Source organism: Trachemys scripta, chromosome 20 (genome assembly GCF_013100865.1).
Source record: "Trachemys scripta elegans isolate TJP31775 chromosome 20, CAS_Tse_1.0, whole genome shotgun sequence".
In the NCBI taxonomy this organism is placed as follows: domain Eukaryota; kingdom Metazoa; phylum Chordata; order Testudines; family Emydidae; genus Trachemys; species Trachemys scripta.
Genome location: NC_048317.1, coordinates 9,794,670 through 9,815,384, shown reverse-complemented (window position 1 = coordinate 9,815,384; position 20,715 = coordinate 9,794,670). Strand labels below are relative to the sequence as shown.

General features: G+C 46.0%; 1 protein-coding gene across 3 annotated transcripts in view; it reads right to left on the bottom strand.

Annotated features, from left to right (window-relative positions):
- Positions 1 to 2,141: 2,141 nt before the first annotated feature.
- Positions 2,142 to 20,715, bottom strand: part of CEP85 (centrosomal protein 85) — a 31,272-nt gene continuing 12,698 nt past the window's right edge. For 2 of the 3 annotated variants that reach the window (XM_034754187.1, XM_034754185.1), the window contains exons 2-14: positions 18,505 to 18,577; positions 17,324 to 17,476; positions 13,619 to 14,319; positions 11,800 to 11,936; positions 10,821 to 10,938; positions 10,211 to 10,396; positions 8,636 to 8,788; positions 8,226 to 8,380; positions 7,465 to 7,585; positions 6,904 to 6,954; positions 6,709 to 6,816; positions 5,517 to 5,742; positions 2,142 to 4,955 (exon numbers count right to left, since the gene is read on the bottom strand). In XM_034754187.1, the coding sequence (XP_034610078.1) occupies positions 4,792 to 4,955; positions 5,517 to 5,742; positions 6,709 to 6,816; positions 6,904 to 6,954; positions 7,465 to 7,585; positions 8,226 to 8,380; positions 8,636 to 8,788; positions 10,211 to 10,396; positions 10,821 to 10,938; positions 11,800 to 11,936; positions 13,619 to 14,319; positions 17,324 to 17,476; positions 18,505 to 18,559 (2,328 nt within the window). In that variant the 5' untranslated portion in view covers positions 18,560 to 18,577 and the 3' untranslated portion in view covers positions 2,142 to 4,791. Of the gene's footprint in view, positions 4,956 to 5,516; positions 5,743 to 6,708; positions 6,817 to 6,903; positions 6,955 to 7,464; positions 7,586 to 8,225; positions 8,381 to 8,635; positions 8,789 to 10,210; positions 10,397 to 10,820; positions 10,939 to 11,799; positions 11,937 to 13,618; positions 14,320 to 14,675; positions 14,790 to 17,323; positions 17,477 to 18,504; positions 18,578 to 20,715 lie in introns of those variants that run through there. The other variant, XM_034754188.1, reaches the window with a different exon arrangement.

Genomic DNA, 20,715 nt, shown 5'->3' with positions numbered 1-20,715 from the left:
GCCACGCTGCTGTTGTATGAATATCACAGCAACACTAATGACACAAGCTAGTTTAACTTAGGCTTGGTCTACACTACAAACTTATGGCGCTTTAACTACGTTCTCAAGGGTGTGGAAAATCCATGTGCCCGAGCAATGTCATGATACTGACCTAACCCCGTGTACACAGCGCTAGGTCAATTGAAGGGCTTCTCCTGCTGACATAAGTAGCTACCCCAACATAGGGAGCATCTTCGCTAAGCACTACAGTGGCGTAGCTGCCTGTAAGTGTAGCATAGTATTCCTTCAAGTAGTTGGTAAGCACTCTAGTGGTGCACATGGTTTTCTGCAAAGCCATCAGAAACCACTCAGAGCAGCAGAGCTAGGCCATATATGTTTGCATCCAGTCAACAAACATGAGTCCGGAGCCAACTGTGCCCAAGTGGTGTCGTCTTCGTAGTTTTTGTTGTGCAGCGAGTAAAGGACACAACTCGAATCATAACACATTTTTATATCTTATGCGATTGAACAAATTTTGCCTTTTTTCCTGGTCTTAATTCAGCTAACACCACAGCAAAGTTCCTACAGATTTCTTCCTGTGCAGCTATCCCATAATTTCTGTGGAAACATTGCAGCTGGATTTGCAACAACTTGGCTGGATATTGCTTTGTGCCGATTTTTACATGCATATTGTGTGTTTACTACCAAGGAGAAAAAAAAAAAAAAAAAGGCTCACTTCTGGGAGCGGCCTCTCTTCGTCTCAAAACAACTGCCACAGGGATGTGTCATTTGGGGGCAAACAGACATTGTAACATACAGCCAGTCACAACCCAGCTCCTTATCGGAGAAGTAAGCCCACTGGGGAAGCAGTCAGAGGTGTGACACTAGGGTGCACAAAAAGGAAGCTTCGGATCAGGAAGTGGCATGTCCTAGCTCTTTCAGCAGAGTCTGGCCATTGCACGGATGGGGCACTGGGTGATCTGAGATTTATTTGGTCACCTACAGCCAGTCAAACCCCAGCTCCTTGATGAAGTCGTTATGAATTTAAATTTGTAATCCCATTGAAACATTTGTTACACTTTTTGAAATTTCATCTCACTCTGAAGTAATTTTAACCTTCGAATAGGGAACTGGGAGCCACAGGGAACCTGGAATAAGGCACCAACTTGTGCCTCGTGCACAGATCACTCGCTCAGTTAGCGCCCACCCTCCCCAAATCCCTATAACCTCCTCTGCTAGCCGCCATTCCCAATGCTTGTCAAGGACAAGTATCCTTGAGAGCAACACTGCTTAGCCTAGCCAGTGGGAGGCAGAGGCAGCCAGCCTCCGCTTTCTGTTGTAATCACTCAAGTTGTACAGCCTTCTGGCCTCATGCCTTGCCCCACATGAAGGCAGTGGGCATCCTGCTAACTATCCCCTTACAGCAAAGCGACTGGCATACACATCTGAGCACTCACACCATTAGCTAGCTCAGAATGCCACAGAAAGGAGGTAGGTTTCAGAGTAGCAGCCGCGTTAGTCTGTATCCACAAAAGGAACAGGAGTACTTGTGGCACCTTAGAGACTAACAAGGAGGTAGTAAGCACTGCAGTACTTGAACGAAACATACTAGCCGTTGCAATCAAACTCTGCCCTCCTGGAGGCACGTGATTAAAAGGAAGGCACAGTTCTGTGCCCAGTTTGAGCTGCTATTTGGATCTTAAATGCTGCATGGTCAGCTTGTACTTCCCGATACAAACAGAGGAGGAACTTCTAAAAAAAGGCTTCTGCAACCTATATGGATGTGTTATTTTAGGTTACTGGTGAGACAGTTCTGCTTTCCATTGCCCCGAGTTTCCTCCATAGCCCTACATCCAAGGTTTTATTGTAAACAGTAGCTTGAATTTGTAACTCTGTGCAGTGAAGAATCCTAGGGCTTGATTCATCATTGCATGGCAGTGAAACTCCCATTGATTTCAGTAGAGCAACTCTAGCGACACACCGCTGAAGCAGAATACGGGACTTGATTCCGAAGTCTGTTTATAGCCGTGAAGGAAGTGGTTTCAGTTTGACAAAGCACAAGTGTTAGTAGGAACAATGCAGTGTTATGAAATACCATCCAATCCCACCTCCCTCTGCCCCATCCTTGAGAAGCAGAGCCATACGCTGAATTGCTCTGCACAACAGGAACAAAGCAGCTTTATTTTATAATCCAAATACTCAGTACAAACAACCGCGTAAGACAAATACTCATATAAATATACCTGTGCTTAACTGTACAAGGAAACACCAGGCCCAAGTCAATTATTTAAACACGTCCTGCGTAAGCAATGAGACTAACCACAGTACATGGTTATTTTGGATACCTGGGTCTTGGGTGCTCTAGCCACCAAAGCTGGTGGATACCTGCTATAACCGAAGTTATTTTAACAACAAGGTATGCAAAGAACTTTTTTTTTTTTTTAAATACAAACCTTTGCAAAAGGATTAAAATGAAGCTCTCTCTCTCTCTCTCTCTCGCTCTCTCTCTCTCTCTCAGGCACAGTAATATGCTACCCGAGTGCCATGACACATAGGAGCCTATCACCTCTTTCCCCAAGGACAGAAATGCAGTGCCCTGCTCTGTATCAGCTTAAGAAATGAAACCCTTATGTATTTAAGACCTAGATTCTGGTTTTGCACCAATCATTCTGTGGGTGCCGCTGAGGACAAGTAGCTATCTCCTCTCTTCCTCCCTGCATGTGTTTTGTGGGTATAAATGGAAACGTGGGTGAGGCTGCTTTAAAAGTCAGGTGCTAAATGCAGGTTCCCTGGCAGGCTAACAGCATCTCTGTTAAACAACATGATCACCAAGGTTTCCAGTTACCCAGCAACATTCATGTTTGGTGCAGCTGGCCCTGTCGTGCCCATATTTCTCAATAGTCTGGGCAACTGACTTCAAGGAATTATCTTGGCCCACTATCTAAGTAACTCAGCAAGGGAGCTGGCTGGAGGCAACACCTGTGGAGAGATGTCATGATTATAAGCAATGATCCACGTTACACTACCAGATGCTCCAGGAAGGATAGCGTAGCTACATGGCAGGGAATATGCCAGCTAACAAGCCACCCATCAGATACTTTTTGATCTTAATCATGGGTAGCATATTAGCCAGGTGGTTTCCAGAACAAACATTGTGCTGGCCAGATTTCATTGGTCAATGAAGTCTGACAAAAGAGCACCAGGAACAGCATCTTCACAGAACTGGGGATCAGCCCCAAAAGAAGGATGCAAACCTACAACAGCCAAATGTTAACATGTGTCAGCAGGGTTTTCATCTGACTGAATTGACTTCTTAGCTTCTGACCCAGCCAGCCGGTTTCATCATTAGCCCCTGGGTGCTTTTCCAACTAAGCAGACATTTAGTACTTCAGAGTCACCCCTAAGGCTGAGCGCTGACAAAATATAAGAACGGAAAAGAATTTTCATGTGCTTATTTTGACATCACTCAGCTCGCAGGGTGCGGTTTCAGCTCACATACACAAAACCAAGCAAGCTTTAATCTAGTTAGTTCAGGAACTGGAGCAGTAAAGGTGCGGCAGTGCAGGCTATACACGCGCACACGGAATCCTGGGTAATTACTTGCGGCTCTAACGTACCCTGCTGCAATTTCACCGGTCTGGTCTTGAGCTAGCTTTAATCTAGCGGGTGTGTCTATGTGAGCGGCGATGGATCCCTGTGACTGCACTGTAGTCACCACCCTGCAGGACTTCTGGGAAAACCCTGTTCACATCCCAGACAGCAGCACAGTGAGGATACCCCATGCAATGATTGTCATTTCTCCCACTGAACAGCTACAGGGAGGCAGCAGAGAGCCTTTGCAGGCTTGCAAAGGCTCTCTGCTGCTTGCAGGGAGCTGTCCTTCCGGGCAGAGTGTGTATGCCCAAGGCTGCTGCAGGATTGGTTTATGGCTATAAAGGCAGCTAGGAGAAAGACCGGTTCCCCCACACCTCGCAGAAGATGCATTAGGGATGAAGTTAAGTAGGTGGGAAATTTCTCTAGAAGATTAAGGCACTTCACTAGCAGTCCACTTGCTGCTCTCCACATTCAGAGCATCGTTAAAGGGATAAAATCCTAAGGCCTCATCAAGACTAGCATTTTCAGAACCCAGTTTTAGCATCACCTTTTTTCCAGCCTGTTGGCTACTGAAAGACATCAGTGGCCTATACCTGAGCAATGCAGACCTGGTTACCCGAATGGCCACACACTATTGATCCAGGGCAGAACCACATACATGGTTGTTGCAGATAAGCCTGTAACACTGTACTTCTAGGGACAATTGAACAGTGCTACTGGCGTAGCAGCTTGTCTATGAACTCCACAGACTTCCTCTGAACACTTTTGTGCAATCAGTAAGGCCAGAATATTCAGAAGGAATCTGCTTGGATTGTTTATTTACCAGAAAGGCCAGAGGCCATGGCATCCGCTTCCCTTTCAGGTCAGTTTGAATCCTTGTGTTTCCATGTTCAGTATTTGACATACTTGGAAGAGAACTAGTAACTCACCCACCAGATCGAATCGGAGACTGCACCGAATCCAACGGCTCAAAGTTGCTGCAAAGTCTGATGAACAGCAAAGATCCTAAATCGTTCCAGTTAGCCAATCAGCAACTAAATGACCTTGGCATCAGAATCCCTGATTTCCTCTTGTGGATAAGCACCAGCATCTTGTACCTAAAGCATGGAGATGGTAAGGTGCTTGATAGTTTTTTCCACTACATGGGCTCTAATCTCCTCAGATTTTCAAGTGTTCATTTCCAGTTGTTCCTATGCTATCCTGGGGAGAGCTTATCCATCACTGCGTGATGCAGTTGTCCCCCATATCCTGTGCATATCTGTCAGATATTGCAGTCCGTAAGTCCTCGATCTCTTTGTGAAGCTGTTTCGCCTCCATCCGTTTTTTTGCAAGCACGTCTGGGTTCAGCAAGTCATCCTTCTCCTTAACTGAAGATTGCACAGCTGTATAGTTAGAGAATGAAATCACATCAGAGACACAGTTCTGAACAGGAGTCATGCATTAGTGAATACATCACTTTACACCAGACAAATTATGCACAGTACATGGCATTAGTTAACACCCAGCAGATCCATACAGGGAATTCAAATCTTTAAAGTCTGTGAATCAGAGGTCTGAACAAAACGACAGAGCACAGAGAAAGGCAGGCTGGCTTTTAAGACTTTTCAGTGTTCTGAAGCCCAGGAGGAGAATATTTTATCTACAGTATAAACCAGACGTCCCCAAACTGTGGGGCGCCCTCTCCCCCAGGGGGGCATGGAGGAATGTTTGGGCGGCGGGGGTGTGTGGGCGGGCTCCGCCTGGGCCAGCCCCCACGGGGTGGGAGGGAGGGGAGCATAACCCAGCCCAGGCCTGCTTCCTGCCCCAGCTCGGGTGGAGACAGGGAACGCGACCCTGAAAAAAGTTTAGGGACCACTGATATAAACAAATTATTCTATTCCACCCAGTGCATGAACCAAAGCCCCCCCCCACATACACACACTCAGAGTCCCTTGTGTACTTACAGTGAATGCCCAGGAGCAGGGAAAGGTTGGGATCCTTGCCCTGTGCTCTTTGAGTCACAATGCTGTAGACAGACTGCAAATCCTGTAGGCAGCTGGCCAGTTCACTGTGTAACTCATGGGCGAGATGTGCTGTCCCGACAGGAAGCGGTTGGTTCATCTCTACCTGCTGGAGGTGCTCCTGTAGGGTCAAATTCTTCTCAATCAGATCCTGGTTCTGCACTGAAAGCTGAACAAACAAAAGTCACGTTAGCCAAGTCCTATGTCAGATAGGCCGTCTGATTCTAATGGCCCCTCAGCGTGGAGCAGGCGTTACAGACTTTGGTTGCATGTATATGTTTGGGAACTGTACAGACACTGTTCTCTGAATCAGGATGTTTTCTTTTCACAGGATTGGAACTTTGTGTCTTGCCAGCAGGGGTATATACCTTTAGCAGTGTGGATACTTGGTGGTGGTGGTGGTGACCAGAAGAGTGGGTTTATATTAAGAATGTCCTCTGGATTCAAACCCAGCTAGAACAGTTTAAAGGTCAAATTTTGGGCCTGACCACCACAACACTAGGTTTTTTTTAAAATAGGAGCCTGCTTCTCTCAAAAGAGAAGAATATAAAATCAACAGGACAGGAAGCGCCTTATCCCACTAGCTCCCTGGCGCCCTCAGTCTGGATAATAATGCAGTGGCTTCCAAGGGATGCCTGTGCTCTTTCCCCCTTCTCTTTGCCCAACTTGATGCAGGGTGAATTCTCCCTCAGGAGACACACTCAGTACTTGGGTCACTTTAAGACATCAGATGGAATTCAACCTAGAATCTTTCATTCAGGGCTTATGAAGCTCTGGTATATAGCTGTGGTGAATAAGACGTCTTTACTGCACCCTGGTGGTCACATCAGTAACTACAATCACAATCCACACTAAGTTGGGAGTTAGGGAGCCAAGCTGCTGCATGGGAGCCAGGCACAACCAGATCTCAGGCATTACAAAAGCAACAACTGGGTGGCGAGATGGATGAAAAAGAGAAATCATGGTTCTAAAATAGAGACCAGGAACACCCTTTCTAGAGCACTGTCAAGGCAGCTAGCAGACTCTGACAAGATGCAGTGAAGGAGGACCCAGCAACTGCACGTTAAGTCCCCCGCTACAAGACAGTTCATTGTTCATTCAGCTACTGGGTTCATACACAAACTCCAATTCCGACCTCTTTCACGGCAGTGCGTAGCTGCTGCAGTGCGTTTTCTCTTCGTGTCGCCTCCTCCTTCAGAGCCTGACTTGTCCCCTCTTCCTGCGACACCTGTTCTTCCAGGCTCTGCAGCAAACCCAGGGAGAGAAGTTAGTTCAACATATCTTATCAATGCTCCAGAGTTCCCAGACCTTCAGCATTCACACCTCTCACCTTTATTCGTGAAGACAACTGCTCCATCTTTTTCTGCTGTTTGTCCACAATCTGAAATCAAAAGCAGATGCATCTCAGAGCTGAACATGCCCAAACGTACTCAGTAATACCACTTGGGATTCCTTCCTTTGATCGAATAGCTACAAATCAGTTTTTAATCACTTTAAATTACAGCCTGGTTTGTAAAGTGCTTTGAGATTCCCTAGTGGAGGGTGCTAGTAGGAACAGCAATTATGTACTGAGACTGGAGAGGCTGCATTCTTGGGGTTCCCCCTCCCTACCTGCTTCCTTTTCTGGATTCTTCAGTTTCTCGTCACTTTGATGTTTAAGAGACTACTACAGAATTGTAGAGTATTCACACCAAGAATGGCTATCAGACCCCTCCAGGCATGGCATGCTGAGAACTACTAGCGCATAGCACTTGTATAAGTACATAAGAGTTTGAATGTTAAACTTGAACCCCTGTTTTAATGCCTGATGTGGAACAGTCCAAGGAAGGAGAGAAATCTGAGTTAGTGTGGGGTAGTCTCACCCATGTCTGAGTTGTATATTCAGAGTTACCTTCCTGAGACAATCACAGTCTTTCTGCAGAGAATCATTTTCTGATTTCTGTTTCTCCACCTCCTGGACAGGTGACCCCCTGCCTGCACTCTTCACACACTGCTGCACTCTGTCCTGCAAGCTGAGATAAACAGCTCATCAAATGAACTGGCAAATATAAGAAATTTCAACATAATGTGGCAGTGGTTCCCTTTTAAAGGGGCAATAGGAGAAACGGACATCCTCTGCCACGGGACAGATACAGACGGGAAAAGCTTTTTCCACTGCCCTGTCAATGTTCCTCCATGTGACTTGAGGCGATTTATTTCTAAGGAATAGCGGGGAGCGATCACCCCCCATGACCCAGTCAACCATTTCCCTCTTGGCTGAGGCTGTCACAATGGGATGCTCAATTGTAGCATGTGTGATATAGACACATATCCAATGGGAACTAGTCCGAGGCCACAAGCTGCTTTCACATAGCTTCAGTAGCCTCTGATGAATATGAACCAAGGGACCTGGAGCAGAAAGGCTTCATGCGTTTCCCTGAGCCAGACCTCCATTTTGGAACAGCCACAAGTTATGGTCATTCAATTTTATCTAGAAGTTACAGTCGAGCACAATATCCAGAGACTCAATACAAGCCCAGTTCATAACTACGCTGCAGTAGAAAGATGCGCTCTAGCGTATTCCACTTCTCTGTTCTCCGTGCTCAGGATTCTAGAGCTACTGCCTTCACTCCTAGGCAGAAGTCAGGCTCGCCTTCATCTTTGGGGCTTTACCTGTGAACAGTGGAAAGCAACTCCAGTTCTTTGCGTTTTTGTGTTTCTAGCTGCATCTCCTGCTCTCTGCAGGCAGCCCGGACATCTCCAAGCTCTCTTTTCAGCGCCGTCACAGTTTCCTGCAGAGCAGAACTCTTCAGTTCCGATTCCTTTAACTGGAACAGAGAACATTGCTCAGCACTAACAAGTCTAGAGATCCTTTGCCGTGTGCCACATTAGGGCTACCCCAGTAGTTGACAGGGATTTCTATCATCGCTGTGGCAGTTTACAGCCCATAGCTCAGAACATTTCTCTTTCAGAAGGACAGATTGCAATTCTACTAGCCTAGTGTCTGGATTATTGGCAGCAGTAAATTGTGGCATCCAGGCTAATGCCTCAAACGCAGCACTATACATAGGATGTCATTTTACCTGCTGATTCTGTTTCTGATGATCCTCCAACGTTGGCAGATCAGCCAGGTAGCGCTCCAGGGTCTCAACTCTCTGCTGTCTCTCCCGGTTTTGCTCAGACTCCTTTTGGCATTTCTTTTTCAGACTGTTAATGTGTTTGTCTCTTCCCTTTACCTGCATGAAGAGACAACTGAAGGTTTGATTTGCTTATGTTATAATTTCCGTGTGTCTCTCTCTCTCCAGCTTATCTATCTAAGCATTTATGCAGCACCCATCACCAAGATTACAAATTGCCGCATCTCAGCACCTTTTCTTTTCACTGTTATCTGACAGTGAACTTCATCCATTGGAAGTTATATGCTAGTTATCTGGTCAGCACATGAGCTCCTAAGCCACCCTCTGTAATTGCAGGTTTTTATTGCTGGTGAACCCAAGCAAGGAGCAGTTTCTGTACTCAAAGAAAGGATGAGCAAATACGCTTGGAATTTAAAAGTTATCAAGTGCGCGCCCCCCTCCCCACACACACACACTTATAAGATGCTGCACAAAATTAAAAATACAGTTAAAATTCTGAAATATAAAAATAATTAAAGCCAAACAATATGAGGTTATTAAATACACAAATTTAACACAGCCCTCAGACTCTTAGCAAGTTGCAAATAAGGTTCTGAGTATCGCAATGCTTGGGTGCTCCTGTCCTCTTCAAATAATCAGAGGAACCTGCGAAAATGCCACTTTGACTGAACAAACCTCTAACGCAGCAACATAGGAGAGTTTCCCACTTTAGGAAAACTATTGGGCTCGCCTAAACCCACTCCCCACAAACTGCAGATTTATGTATCATTTGTTTTTAGAACTGTAAAAATAGGATCACTGCATTTACAGGGAACAAGGACGAATAGGGCTGAGACGAACAAGAGAAGAGCGCCTCCAAATGGAGCACTCTTACTAGTACAAGGCAAGAATGGAACAGGCAGTTCTACTCAGGGTGTGACATTTATATTCCAGAATGCACAAGAAAAATAAGTAACGGTTTAGCCTCAAAACACAACATTTTATTAATTAAGCCAAGAATCTTTCCTCACTGAATAGATCATTTCAGCGTGTTTAAGTGCCGAGTGTGATCCATGTGACACAAAAGTGGATCCATAAGTCAGACTTTACCTCGAGCAGGGGAAGGACTTTTATGTCAAAAGAGGGAGTCTAACCTATTTCTTGTACTAACCCTTAAATTCTCCTTCACAATGAAGCCTTAATTATATTGATTTGCTAATTATAATTAAGAGAGTGTGTCTAGACAAGTCACTGATGTTAAAGTGATACACACTGAAGAAAATTAAGGGGCAAAAGAAAGGCCACTCTAGATGTTTTTCTTTGCTTCTTTTTGAAAGCAAGTTGCTCCCAACTACAGCCTGATAGTGGCTGAGGTTTCTCTTTGGGGGCTGCAAGAGAAGAGAGCAGGCCCAATGGCTCCACACAACAGGTGGTGGTGCCAGGAATGGCTCCTTGGGCCAATGCCAGTCACTGGGCCAACTCCCCACCCTTGAGGGGAAAAAAAAAGGCATTGACGCAGTTCCAGAGCACCAACAGTCATACCCTCTCTTCTTGTTTCTTCAATTCTTCTACATGCTTCTGCATGGTCTCCTTCAGTGTCTCCCGAATCAGTTTCGCATCCACCTCTGAAGCAGCCAGCTTCTTCTCCAGTTCAATCTTTTCCTTACTGAGGGATTCAGTCTTCTCAGTAAACTGTGCTCGCAGGAACGAGTTCTCCCGCTGCAGCTCCTGCCAACAGACACCCAGCAACCAGCGTAAGGGTTCCCATTGTCCACTAAACATAACAGACCCTATTCTCCAGAACAGAAGTTACAACTCTGATGTATTATCCACCCTTCACAGCTCCCAAAGATCTTTACAGCACCTCTTATGCACCTGCAAAATTAGCTTGCACACTGCTTGGCTGGTGCTGTTAGCCACCAGCATTAGTAGCATGACCACTGCAGTTTGTTCAGAAATCAAAGGCTCTAAATGTCAAGACCACAGAAAAACCCAGATGGGCCAGATGAATTGGCACCAGCAGACACACCTGGAATGGACTTTTACCTTGCCCACCCCTCCTATGCAGAAATAACCTGCTAAAACAAGCACACTGCAGCAAGTGGCTTTAGTGCATGCTATTTTCAACTGACTTCTTGCTGTTCCTACTTACCTGCATTCTCAACATGCAAATATCTCCATAGGGGGCAGCACAGCTAAGAAGAGCACTGTGAACCTGCAGCTCACTCTCACGCACTTTCTGCTCCAACTGGGAGATGTGCTGCCTCTGCCTGCAAAAAAAATAATCAGATCAGACAATACATCCTTCTCAAACATACCCCATAGTTGTTGCCCTAGCCGATAGGACAAGGCACTCTGCCAGCTGTGTAAACCCAGTACGGTCAAAAAACACACAGCTCCTCACTCAGGGCCCTCCATCATGACAAAAAACACAACTACATAGCTTAAAAATAGCCTGCAAAGGAATAACAATTTTTAAAGACTTGAAAGCGTTTTTGTCAAAAACATACTTGTTTTTCACGTTAAAAATTCAAGTCTTGTCTGCCCTGCAAGTTTCTACGGCGACTGGAGAATTTACTGGTGAAATTGCGTATGTCAGAAGAGTCAAGCTGAGCAAATGACCTGGGTAGGGATTTTTAGTCCAAATGTTTAAAACTTCACGCGTGTTAACACCTGACATCAATAGTCAATAAGCACTTTGGAGAAAGGAGAGATTTGTTAAAGACTCACCAGCCCCAAATAAACATCCCTGAGATCCCAAAGAGGTCCTCCAGCAAAACTAGGAAGAGCAGACTTGGCATTCCAAATGTTTCTCATGTAAACAAACAGGAGAACACATTTTAAAAGCGTTTAGCTCTTCCTTCTGTCACAAAGCAGGAAAAACGCACAAAGGCAGTTTTTAAAAATCCTTTGCAGATCCTCTAAGTTAGCCACTGCTGCTAAGGAATCACTTGTCTCACTTCCTCACTATTTGCTTCCATGGGAATCGCTCTGAAATCTCATGGAAGACAAGGGCATTTCTTCAAACATTTTCTTACACGTACTATGTTATTTGTTAGTGTCGATAAAAACCCACAGGATAACATTTCTTTTTTTTTTTCTTTATTGCTCTCTCCTGAAATACCTCCTACCTGTCAATGAGGATCTCTTTTTCCTTAAGTAGATTCTCACTGGTGTTCAGGATACTGACCCATTGGGCTGGATCAGTGGAGTGCAGTGAAGTAGCATACATTGAAGGCTGGTGGCAACCCGCCGCTCCATTTTGTAACTGAAAGAGTAGGAAGGAGAGGCATAGGGTTCACAGAAGGTAACTGCAGCATTGCTGGGGCTATTTTGTACGCTGTGTGCTCATCTGGCATGCGAGCACGCAGAAAGTTCATCTAGTACGGCGCTATTTCAAGTTCTGGGCTCCGGGAACAAGTCATTTTGGCTGAGCTCAGGCACTGAGTTTATTGAATAATTTTAGACCACTGTGCTGTGTCACTGGAAGCCATTGGTTTCTAATATTGCTACTCACCAACTGCTCACTAAACAAATGGCTCCCCCTCCAGCGAAAGCCTGATATTTTCATAAAAATCTACTTAAAATTGTTCCACAAGTCTAGATATGGAGCGAGGTTAGTCTGCTAGTTGAAATACTGAGAACCACCACCTTCTATCTGCATACGTTTCCCCTGCACTTCCCATCGGAAAGGGTAATCACCACCTGATTTAAACTATTGTGTAGCATTGCTGTGTTACGTTACATCAGGGGTGGGGAACCCACGGCACGCAGGCCAGATCCGACCCGCTGCTTCAGTTCATCCAGCCGGCAGCAAGTGTCCGCGCCGCAGGCTGGAAGCCTTGAGCCGCGGTGTCCCCTGCAGGGCTGGAGCAGCAAGCGCTGGCTCGCTGGGTTGCCAGAAGTTCAGTCGGCTTCGCGCAGTTCCGGCATGTCCCTGTGGCCCCTGGGAGCAGGGGCAATCAGGGAAGCTCTGCACACTGCCGCCAGCTCCGAAGCTCCCATTGGCCAGGAACCACGGCCATTGGGAGCTGCAGGGGCGGCGCCTGAGGGCAGCAGGCACACACAGAGATCCCTAGCCCCAGTGGGCAAGGAACCTGCCTTAGCCCCACTGCACCACCGACCAGGAGCCACCTCAGGTAAGCGCCGCCCAGCCGGAGTCTGCACCCCAAACCCCCTGCCCCAGGTCAGAACCCCCTCCTGCACCCTAACTTCCTCCCAGACCCTGCACCCTGACCTGCATCCCAAACCCCTGCCCCAGCCTGGGGCCCCAGCCCGCACTCCAAACCTCTTGGCCCCTGCCTGGAGCCCCCTCCTGCACCCCCAGAGCTCTGGGGTGGGACCATAAATGAGGGGTTCAGGGTGTGGGAGGGGGGTGCAGGAGGGGGCTCCAGGCAGGGGCCAAGAGGTTTGGAGTGCGGGCTGGGGCACTCCAAACCTCTTGGAGCCCTCACCTCCTCCCGCATCACAACCCTCTGCCCCAGCCCAGAGCCCCCTCCCAAACCCTGAACCCCTCATTTATGGCCCCACCCCAGAGCCTAGGGGAAGCCCCAAGCCTCTGTGCCCTCCCCCTCTCCAGGCTGGAGCCTCGAGCGCTAGCTTGCCCACTGGCGGGGGGGAAAGCCCCGAGCCTCTGTATTCCCCCACAGGGCTGTGTGTGGCCCGCCACTGATTTTTTCTGTGGGTCAGTGGACCCTGATAGAAAAAAGGTTCCCCACCCCCGTGTTACATGGTTGCCACATTTCAGTGATGTGAGGAATGACCTGTATATGTAGATAGTTTTGAGATAATTTGTATAAAAATGTGTAATAGAAGCACAAGACATTCCGCCCCCTTACTGCATTAGTCAGGAATTGTGATGACATTACATACAACTCCGAGAGAGGTGGAGAGGGAAGGAGAAAGTGATTTCAAAGGGTTTTGTTGTTTAAAAAGTGGATCTTTTTCTACCTGCATCTGTTCTACTTGCAACCGTATGTTGTCCAGCTGCTGCCTCCAAGCACCGAGTTCACAGGCCCTCTGATGTGGATGCAAAGTGCAAGGCTCCTGCCTCCACACCTGAGACTGAGCCGCCACTGGTTTCGAAAAGACGTTATTGGGCTGAAATCCCAATGGCATCAGTCTGCTCCCAGTGGGCCAAGTACCATTTCGTGGCTCACAGGCTTCACTGGCCCCTGTTGCTGGTTTAGTCTCTGGCAGCACTTTGTAAGTGGAAATCAAGCTTGGATCCTGGAACTTGTGGGCCGGGTCCGCGTGCAGCGTATCCAGCAAACCAGATTGATTAAGGGTAGGCTCAATGGCAGGAGTGTCAAATTTTCGAGTGTCTTCCGCTCTCAGATGATCAGAAATAGGAAACCAGGACTGCTCAAAACCATTTCCCCCAGACGTCCCGTAGAGATGCAAGAGATCCACTTGAGAGGATTTCACAGCAGTAAAACCTCCACTTCTTGGCAGCCCTCCATTTTCAGTGGACGATCTTGGTACGGCTGGTTTGGATGAAACTGGGGCACTCTGCAAAGAGCTCGGCTCACCTGCTGAGTAGAGCGTGGCGGGTGACGTACCCAACGTAGAAGGCATGACATGGGCTGTGGGGATGGTCACTTGGGTTTTGATGGGCTGAAACGAGGAACTGCTACTGGAATTCCAAAATTCTAAGGAAAGAATTTCTGAGAGTTAGAATTAAAGCAACACTTTTCAATTACAAGACAATTGCCACCTTTTCTTATCCTACTAGGAACATTTCCTACGGTCGAGGGGCTGGGGGAGACCATACACAGTAGCAGGACAAGGGCACACTTGCACATCTGTTTTTTCCTTTATTAAAAGTTCCAGGTGCCCCATGATATTTATCTGCCCGAGTAAATGCAAAAGGGCAACAACTGCTATCATTCATCCTAGACCATTACATTTTGGTGTTAAAATTCTTTAATTAAAACTTATTGATAAACTTATCTGTCTAGTCACTTGTCAATAAATCCTGAAATTGAGTAAAAAGGGTGAAACTTACTCAAGAACTGAAAACTGAGACCGTGGTTACGTTCTGCTCATCCCACAGCACAGCGACTCTGCACTGTAACTAAAAGCAATAGGAGCTAAGCCCATGATAAGCTGTAAGCCTTGCTGAGCACACACCACAGAGCCCTTGACCTTAGAACTCCCCTGGAACATGGCAACAAAACCAGCCGTTCCTAGAACTAAAAGTAATGGCCCTGTCCCACAGTCACAGGAAATGAGATCAAGTGCCGATCCGTCACCTCACGCAGCTACCAAACCTGCCTCCATGGAAGTCTGAAGTTATTCTTAGTAACTCTCAGGTTTCAATAGAGCAACAACAAGAGCTCAACTGGGCAAATACTGAAGAGCCTTCTTTCCCAATGTGTTGATTTTTCCACTTCCCCATATATTTGGGTACCAATGTCATGTTTCCTCGGGCTAGCCTGTTTTCTCAATGCATTGGCATAAGGCCCATCCTGATGTGCGATTTCTCCAGCCCAGCTTTGGGACAGTGAGCTCGCATTCCCATATGTTTTTAACATCAGAGTGTTGCTATGAGAAGGAATGAAGTCACAATTTTAAAGTAACTGGAATGAGGAACTATGCAGGACCCTGTCAAATGTCTCAAGCTACATAAAAGATGTTAATATGAAGGAACGTCATCTCTCAATGTTAACAAACGGGGGGCGGGGGGGGGGGGGAGAATCCCTACAGATATCAGCTCCACCTAGGACTCCTTCAAAGAGGAAACAGCCCTCCAAATAGACAAGAATACACGTTTCAAACAGACTGAGGAGAGTCAGTGCCGATTTCTTCTCTCAAGTCTCCTAAGCTTAGATTGCAGCATCATGGTCAGGAGCTATTGAGTTCTATCCACTAGCAATGGACTCCACTGGGAATGAATCAGTCCCTGGAAGCGTGGGAATGACCACCACAGCCAGTAGCATCTTATAACAAGTACACTGATTTTAAAAGTCAAAATAGGATTCTAATAACTATCAGTATTGCAAGCTCAATCTGGGCTCTTCGGAGAAGGGACATTGTCTTGCTGTATGTTTGTGGTGTTAACGACACCACCACCCCACTTTGAGTGCAACTGGAAATTTTCTAGTGCTGAGAAAGACTAGATGGGGAACCTCAAGGTGCAGGCATACAATACTTTGAAAAAATTATTTAAGAACACCTTGATCTTGAATCTTGTGTTGTTAGAAAATATGGCAAGTTTCAAATGGTACCATACACCTGAAGAAGAATGGGAAAGTGAACAAGAAGCGTTTCTTCTAAAGAGCAATACAGGTAAACCCTCCTTATTTGTGACTGAAAGGAGCTTCAGGTTAACAAGCAGTGTCCTATGCCAGTGGTTCTCAACCTTTCCAGGTTCCTGTACCCATCCCAGGAGTCTGATTTGTCTTGCATACCCCAAGTTTCACCTCCACTTAAAAAACTATTTGCTTACAAACTCAGACATAAAAATACAAATGTATCACAGCACACTATTACTGAAAAATTGCTTACTTTCTCATTCTGTCTGTATGAAATTTTAGTTTGTACTGACTTCGCTAGTGCTTTTTATGTAGCTTGTTATAAAACTAGGCAAAGATCTAGATGTGTTGATGTACCCCCTGGAAGAGCTCTGCGTACCTGTGGTTGAGAACCACTGTCCTACACAAGCCTGACTACTGCCTCAGACCACACATACACAAGAGTTTGTCTCATCTAGCACGAGGGAAGGCGCAGTTTCCTATATTGCTGTAGAGTACATTACTTGCATACAATTCAAAAAGCCAACATGATGCTGTGGAAGTGTAGAAGCCTGAATTCAAACAACAGAAGGACAAGAAGTGGATCAGTTTCTCTCCCCCATTAAAAAGCAAAAACATGATTATTGCCCCATTGATAGCAATGTCAGTTTCCCGTGCTCTTAAAGTCATGGCCTTCTTGGGAAGCCTTGTGCTGAAAGGAGAACTCCAAGCTAACAATCCCCTGGTTAGGGCTGGATGCAATATGAAAAGTGACCTCGCAGAATGCATCTCACTACACAATCAAAATGGTCAAGTCTAGATATCATTGAGAACTATTACACAAAAATTCCCTTGTTCTGTTTGCAGCTCAAGAGCCACAATATACCAGTCTCTATCCCTTTTAATAAACGGACCATAATTCTTACAAAATACAGGTAAAGAGGAATATTGAGGCAATAGTTTTGTCCGGCATATTGTGTAGAGCGAGATCCTCACACACTTTCTACTGGAAAGTATATTAATGTGAAGCAGAGGCTGAAGCTCAAGAGCTCAAGGTGTTCAGAATCCTTGTGCATCTTAAAGATTATTAATCTACCTCTGTCAAAAGTCATTTTAATTGACAAACTTGTAACTACCGTTGAAGCTAGAAATTGTAATGCAGTTTGGCTAATCCCCTTTCAAGCTTTAGATAAGATAATGAATCTCTAAACCAATATATATTTATTTACATTTTAGGTTACAAAACTGACGGCTAAGTGTGAAAGTGTACAATAGTCTCACTACAGGATAGGTCGTCTTCCCCTCCATTTCATACGCTAGGGCTGTTTCTGTATCGGGAGGTTCTTGACGCTTGGTTTATGTTGTAAGAACTAGAAAGAATTCTGCACTTTTACTGTAAGGATCAGACATTCAGACTCACCCTCTGTGCTGTCTGAGCAGGAGGTCCCGATTGCTGTATCCCCACTGTCAGCCATACTTGAACTGTGACCAAAGCGACTCTGGAACTTCACAGACAGAGTTGGGGTTTTCCAGTCGGTCTCCAAAGAACAGCTCTTTTGACCTGTATTAGAGTCTGGGAAAGAGTCACACTGTGGGCATATATATAATTCAGAGTACTACCTATCAGTATTACACCGAGAGAGTGTTCCCCAAAGATCAACCTTGAGAACCTACACTGAGGGGAAAGTATCCCCAGCCTGTTCCACCTGCTCAGAGATATTTGCCAGTGAAGGAGACTGAAAGGTAATAAATGAACAAGATGACTTCGCAGCTGATTTCAAAGAAATAAAGTTTCAGATTTATTTATAGGAGACGGCAAATGGAAGAGACCTATTAAACCCATCCTTATCCTTGCCCCTGCTGGGGTGAACGGAGGAAATATTAGAAATTAATTTTACCAAGGAGACCAACAAGCCAATTTAATTTATCAAATGGAGTTTGAACTTTTGGTTACAAAATCGTTTTTCCAGTTTAATTTAAATTCATTAAAAAAAAGAAGTGGATCTCTCCAGAATGATTAGCAAGTCAATTGCTTGAGAATCAGCATTAAGCTGTATTCACACATTTCGTTACTGGGTGGATATGAATTGTTCTTTGTTTGATTCCTCTGAAATATCGCTGCTTGTGAAATCTCTTTCCTTATGGCAAATCTTCTAGCAACAGGCACAGAGGACCTAAACCAAGTCAGCAAGAGAGGAAAGGACACCACTATGGAAGATAAGAATGCAATGCATATCTCGCTGGTATCACTATGCATGTGCTCCGATACTGAAGAAGCGGCAGAGTGACAGTGTTTGCATACAGAAGTACAGAGATAATACTGGTGATGGTAAAGATGCATTGCAATATTATCATATTATGAACTCCCCCTCTGCTGGATTTTAAGAGAGGTTGGTGTATGTGTAAGTGACGATCCGTCCCTGGACGGACATGCAATTGTTTTGCAGGCACAGGATATTAACAGATCAAATAATTGTTTTAAGATTTTATTTTTAATAAAAAGCTTTTGGTAAATAAGCCACGTCCTGGGTTTCATAAGGAATCTCCTCCCAGGATATGGCAGGAGTATGACTTTTAAGGAAAACAATTCATAATTCAAACCTGTTGGACTTGTCTGCTGGAACCTCAGGTCTGGGCATTTCTCAAGGGTGGCCATCACAGCTATTCCAGTCAACTATAAAATTAAAGAAATAGAATCAACATAATCCAATCCATTTTTGCCACTGGCCAAGCAAGTATACAAATCCTACACTGACATAAATACTACAGCTACTCTTCGCTATAGGAGACATTTATCAAGTACTCCTGTTCTTCTTTAATACTATGTTTCACATTTAATTAGCACCTCCTTTCCACTACTTTTCCACTATAGAACAGCAGTTAACACTTCAAGAAGTGCAATTAGTCTGGATTAACACACTTTTCAGAAACGGAAAATGTTCTGGTTTGTAACACTCTTAAAGTGCTTAGCATAAAACCTGGCCACATGTTATACCATCTTGGTTATTTATAGGGCATCAACCACCATAGTATCTAGGTATTCGTTCTATATCTATAATTATTCAAAATTTCCTTTTACAAACCTCAGCACTTGGCCAGTTTATTTCTGCCCTCTGAAGATTACTTTATGCAGCTACACCCAGAAACCTGGTCAGTCAGTCATAAGTGATGTTACACCATCAGCTATGATCATGCTCTATCCAGAGCGTTGGTTGACTTTATTGTATATGAAATCATCTCAAACACATGAATCTCCTGCCCAGAGTATGACTATAATATCTAGCACTTGCAAACTTCTTCATTATCAAATTCAAGCTCTCATTTCCTTCAACCCTGTGAAATAATAACTCCCTATTATCCAGTCCTTGCAGGCCCCACTTTAAGTAAATTTGTCATCCAAAGTCCTCATGGAAAATATTTCTATTTTGAAAACAGAGCTAATGATTTGGCACCAGTCACATGGTGAGACAGTAGGGAATGCAATGAGATATGGGGAGAAGTGGAGTTCCATTCTGAGCAAAGAGAAACAAAACTTGATGGTTAACTCAGGTTAATGGATTATGTGTATGGCTCTACCAAATTCAAGGGCCATTCTGGGCAATTTCACAGTCATATGATTTGAAAAATAGTCAATTTCATCTTTTCAGATGTTTTCAACGGATATTTCAGTGTTGTAACCATGAGGATCCCGACCCGAAAGGGAGTCATGGAGGGGTCGCAAATCTGTTGAGTGTGTGTGTGTGGGGTGGGGGGGGTGGAGGGAGGTGTCATGGGATTGCTACCCTCACTTCTGCGCTGTCAGCAGCCCCAGAGATGGAGGTGGGTCTGATCTCCTCTGTGCTGCTGGGAACACCCCAGCTGGTGGCTCCTAGCTGTGAGTTGGGCCATGCTGGGGAGGGACAGGACTTGCTCTTCCCCTGCACAGCTGCTCTGGGAGGGGGGTGGGTGATCAGACCCCCCTCAGGGAATCTCCCCCAGCTGCAGGGCACTCCTAGCAGCACAGGGAGATCAGACCTATCTCCACCTCTGGCAATCTCTTGCAGCTGCAGGAAGCCCTGGGGCTGCTACCCAGGTCAGGTACCCAGAAGTGGCTGTGCAGAGGAAGAGTAAATCCAAACCCTCCCCAGCCCGGAGGGGATTAGTAGCTGGAGACATGGTAGGAGCCCCAGCTGGGGCACCCCAGCCCTGCCCCTCCCCTCCAATTTCACAGAGAAAGTCTGATTTCACCTCTGACACGTTTTTTTCATGGTCGTGAATTTGGTAGGGTCCCAATTATGTGTTTTGACTCTGGTTATTGGTTATTAACTACAGCCGGGTTCAAACAGAAAGACATGCAGCCGACTGACATTAGACCAGTCTCTAGCAGCCGTCAGGCACAGCAGCAACTATCCAGAGTAGACCAGCCCAGGTCATGCGTCATGCTAAAGAGTGCAGGAGATATGAAGTGATGGAAATAACCTTAAAATCCCTCAAAATGCCTTGTCCCCACCCCCCTCTGGGGCAGCCTGGCTGCTGCTTTAAACCCCCAGCCTTAAGCTACCAGCCCAGAGCTCCAGCCACAGTTATTCATCTGGGCGGGCAGGAATCGGGGTGAGCAGATTCAGCCCCGGGCCCCAGAGCCCGGCCCACACGAGAGAGGAGCAGAGCTGGGACTGGATGGCAGCACTTCATGCCGGAAGTGGGCAGCGGGGAGCTGAGGGGCAGGGTTGGGGGGTGCCCCAGGATGAAGGCAGGGGTATTAGCTGACCTAAGGCGCAGGAGTGGCTGGGGAGCCCAGGGCCTGTGCGCTGGGAGGGAGCGATGGGGGGGGGG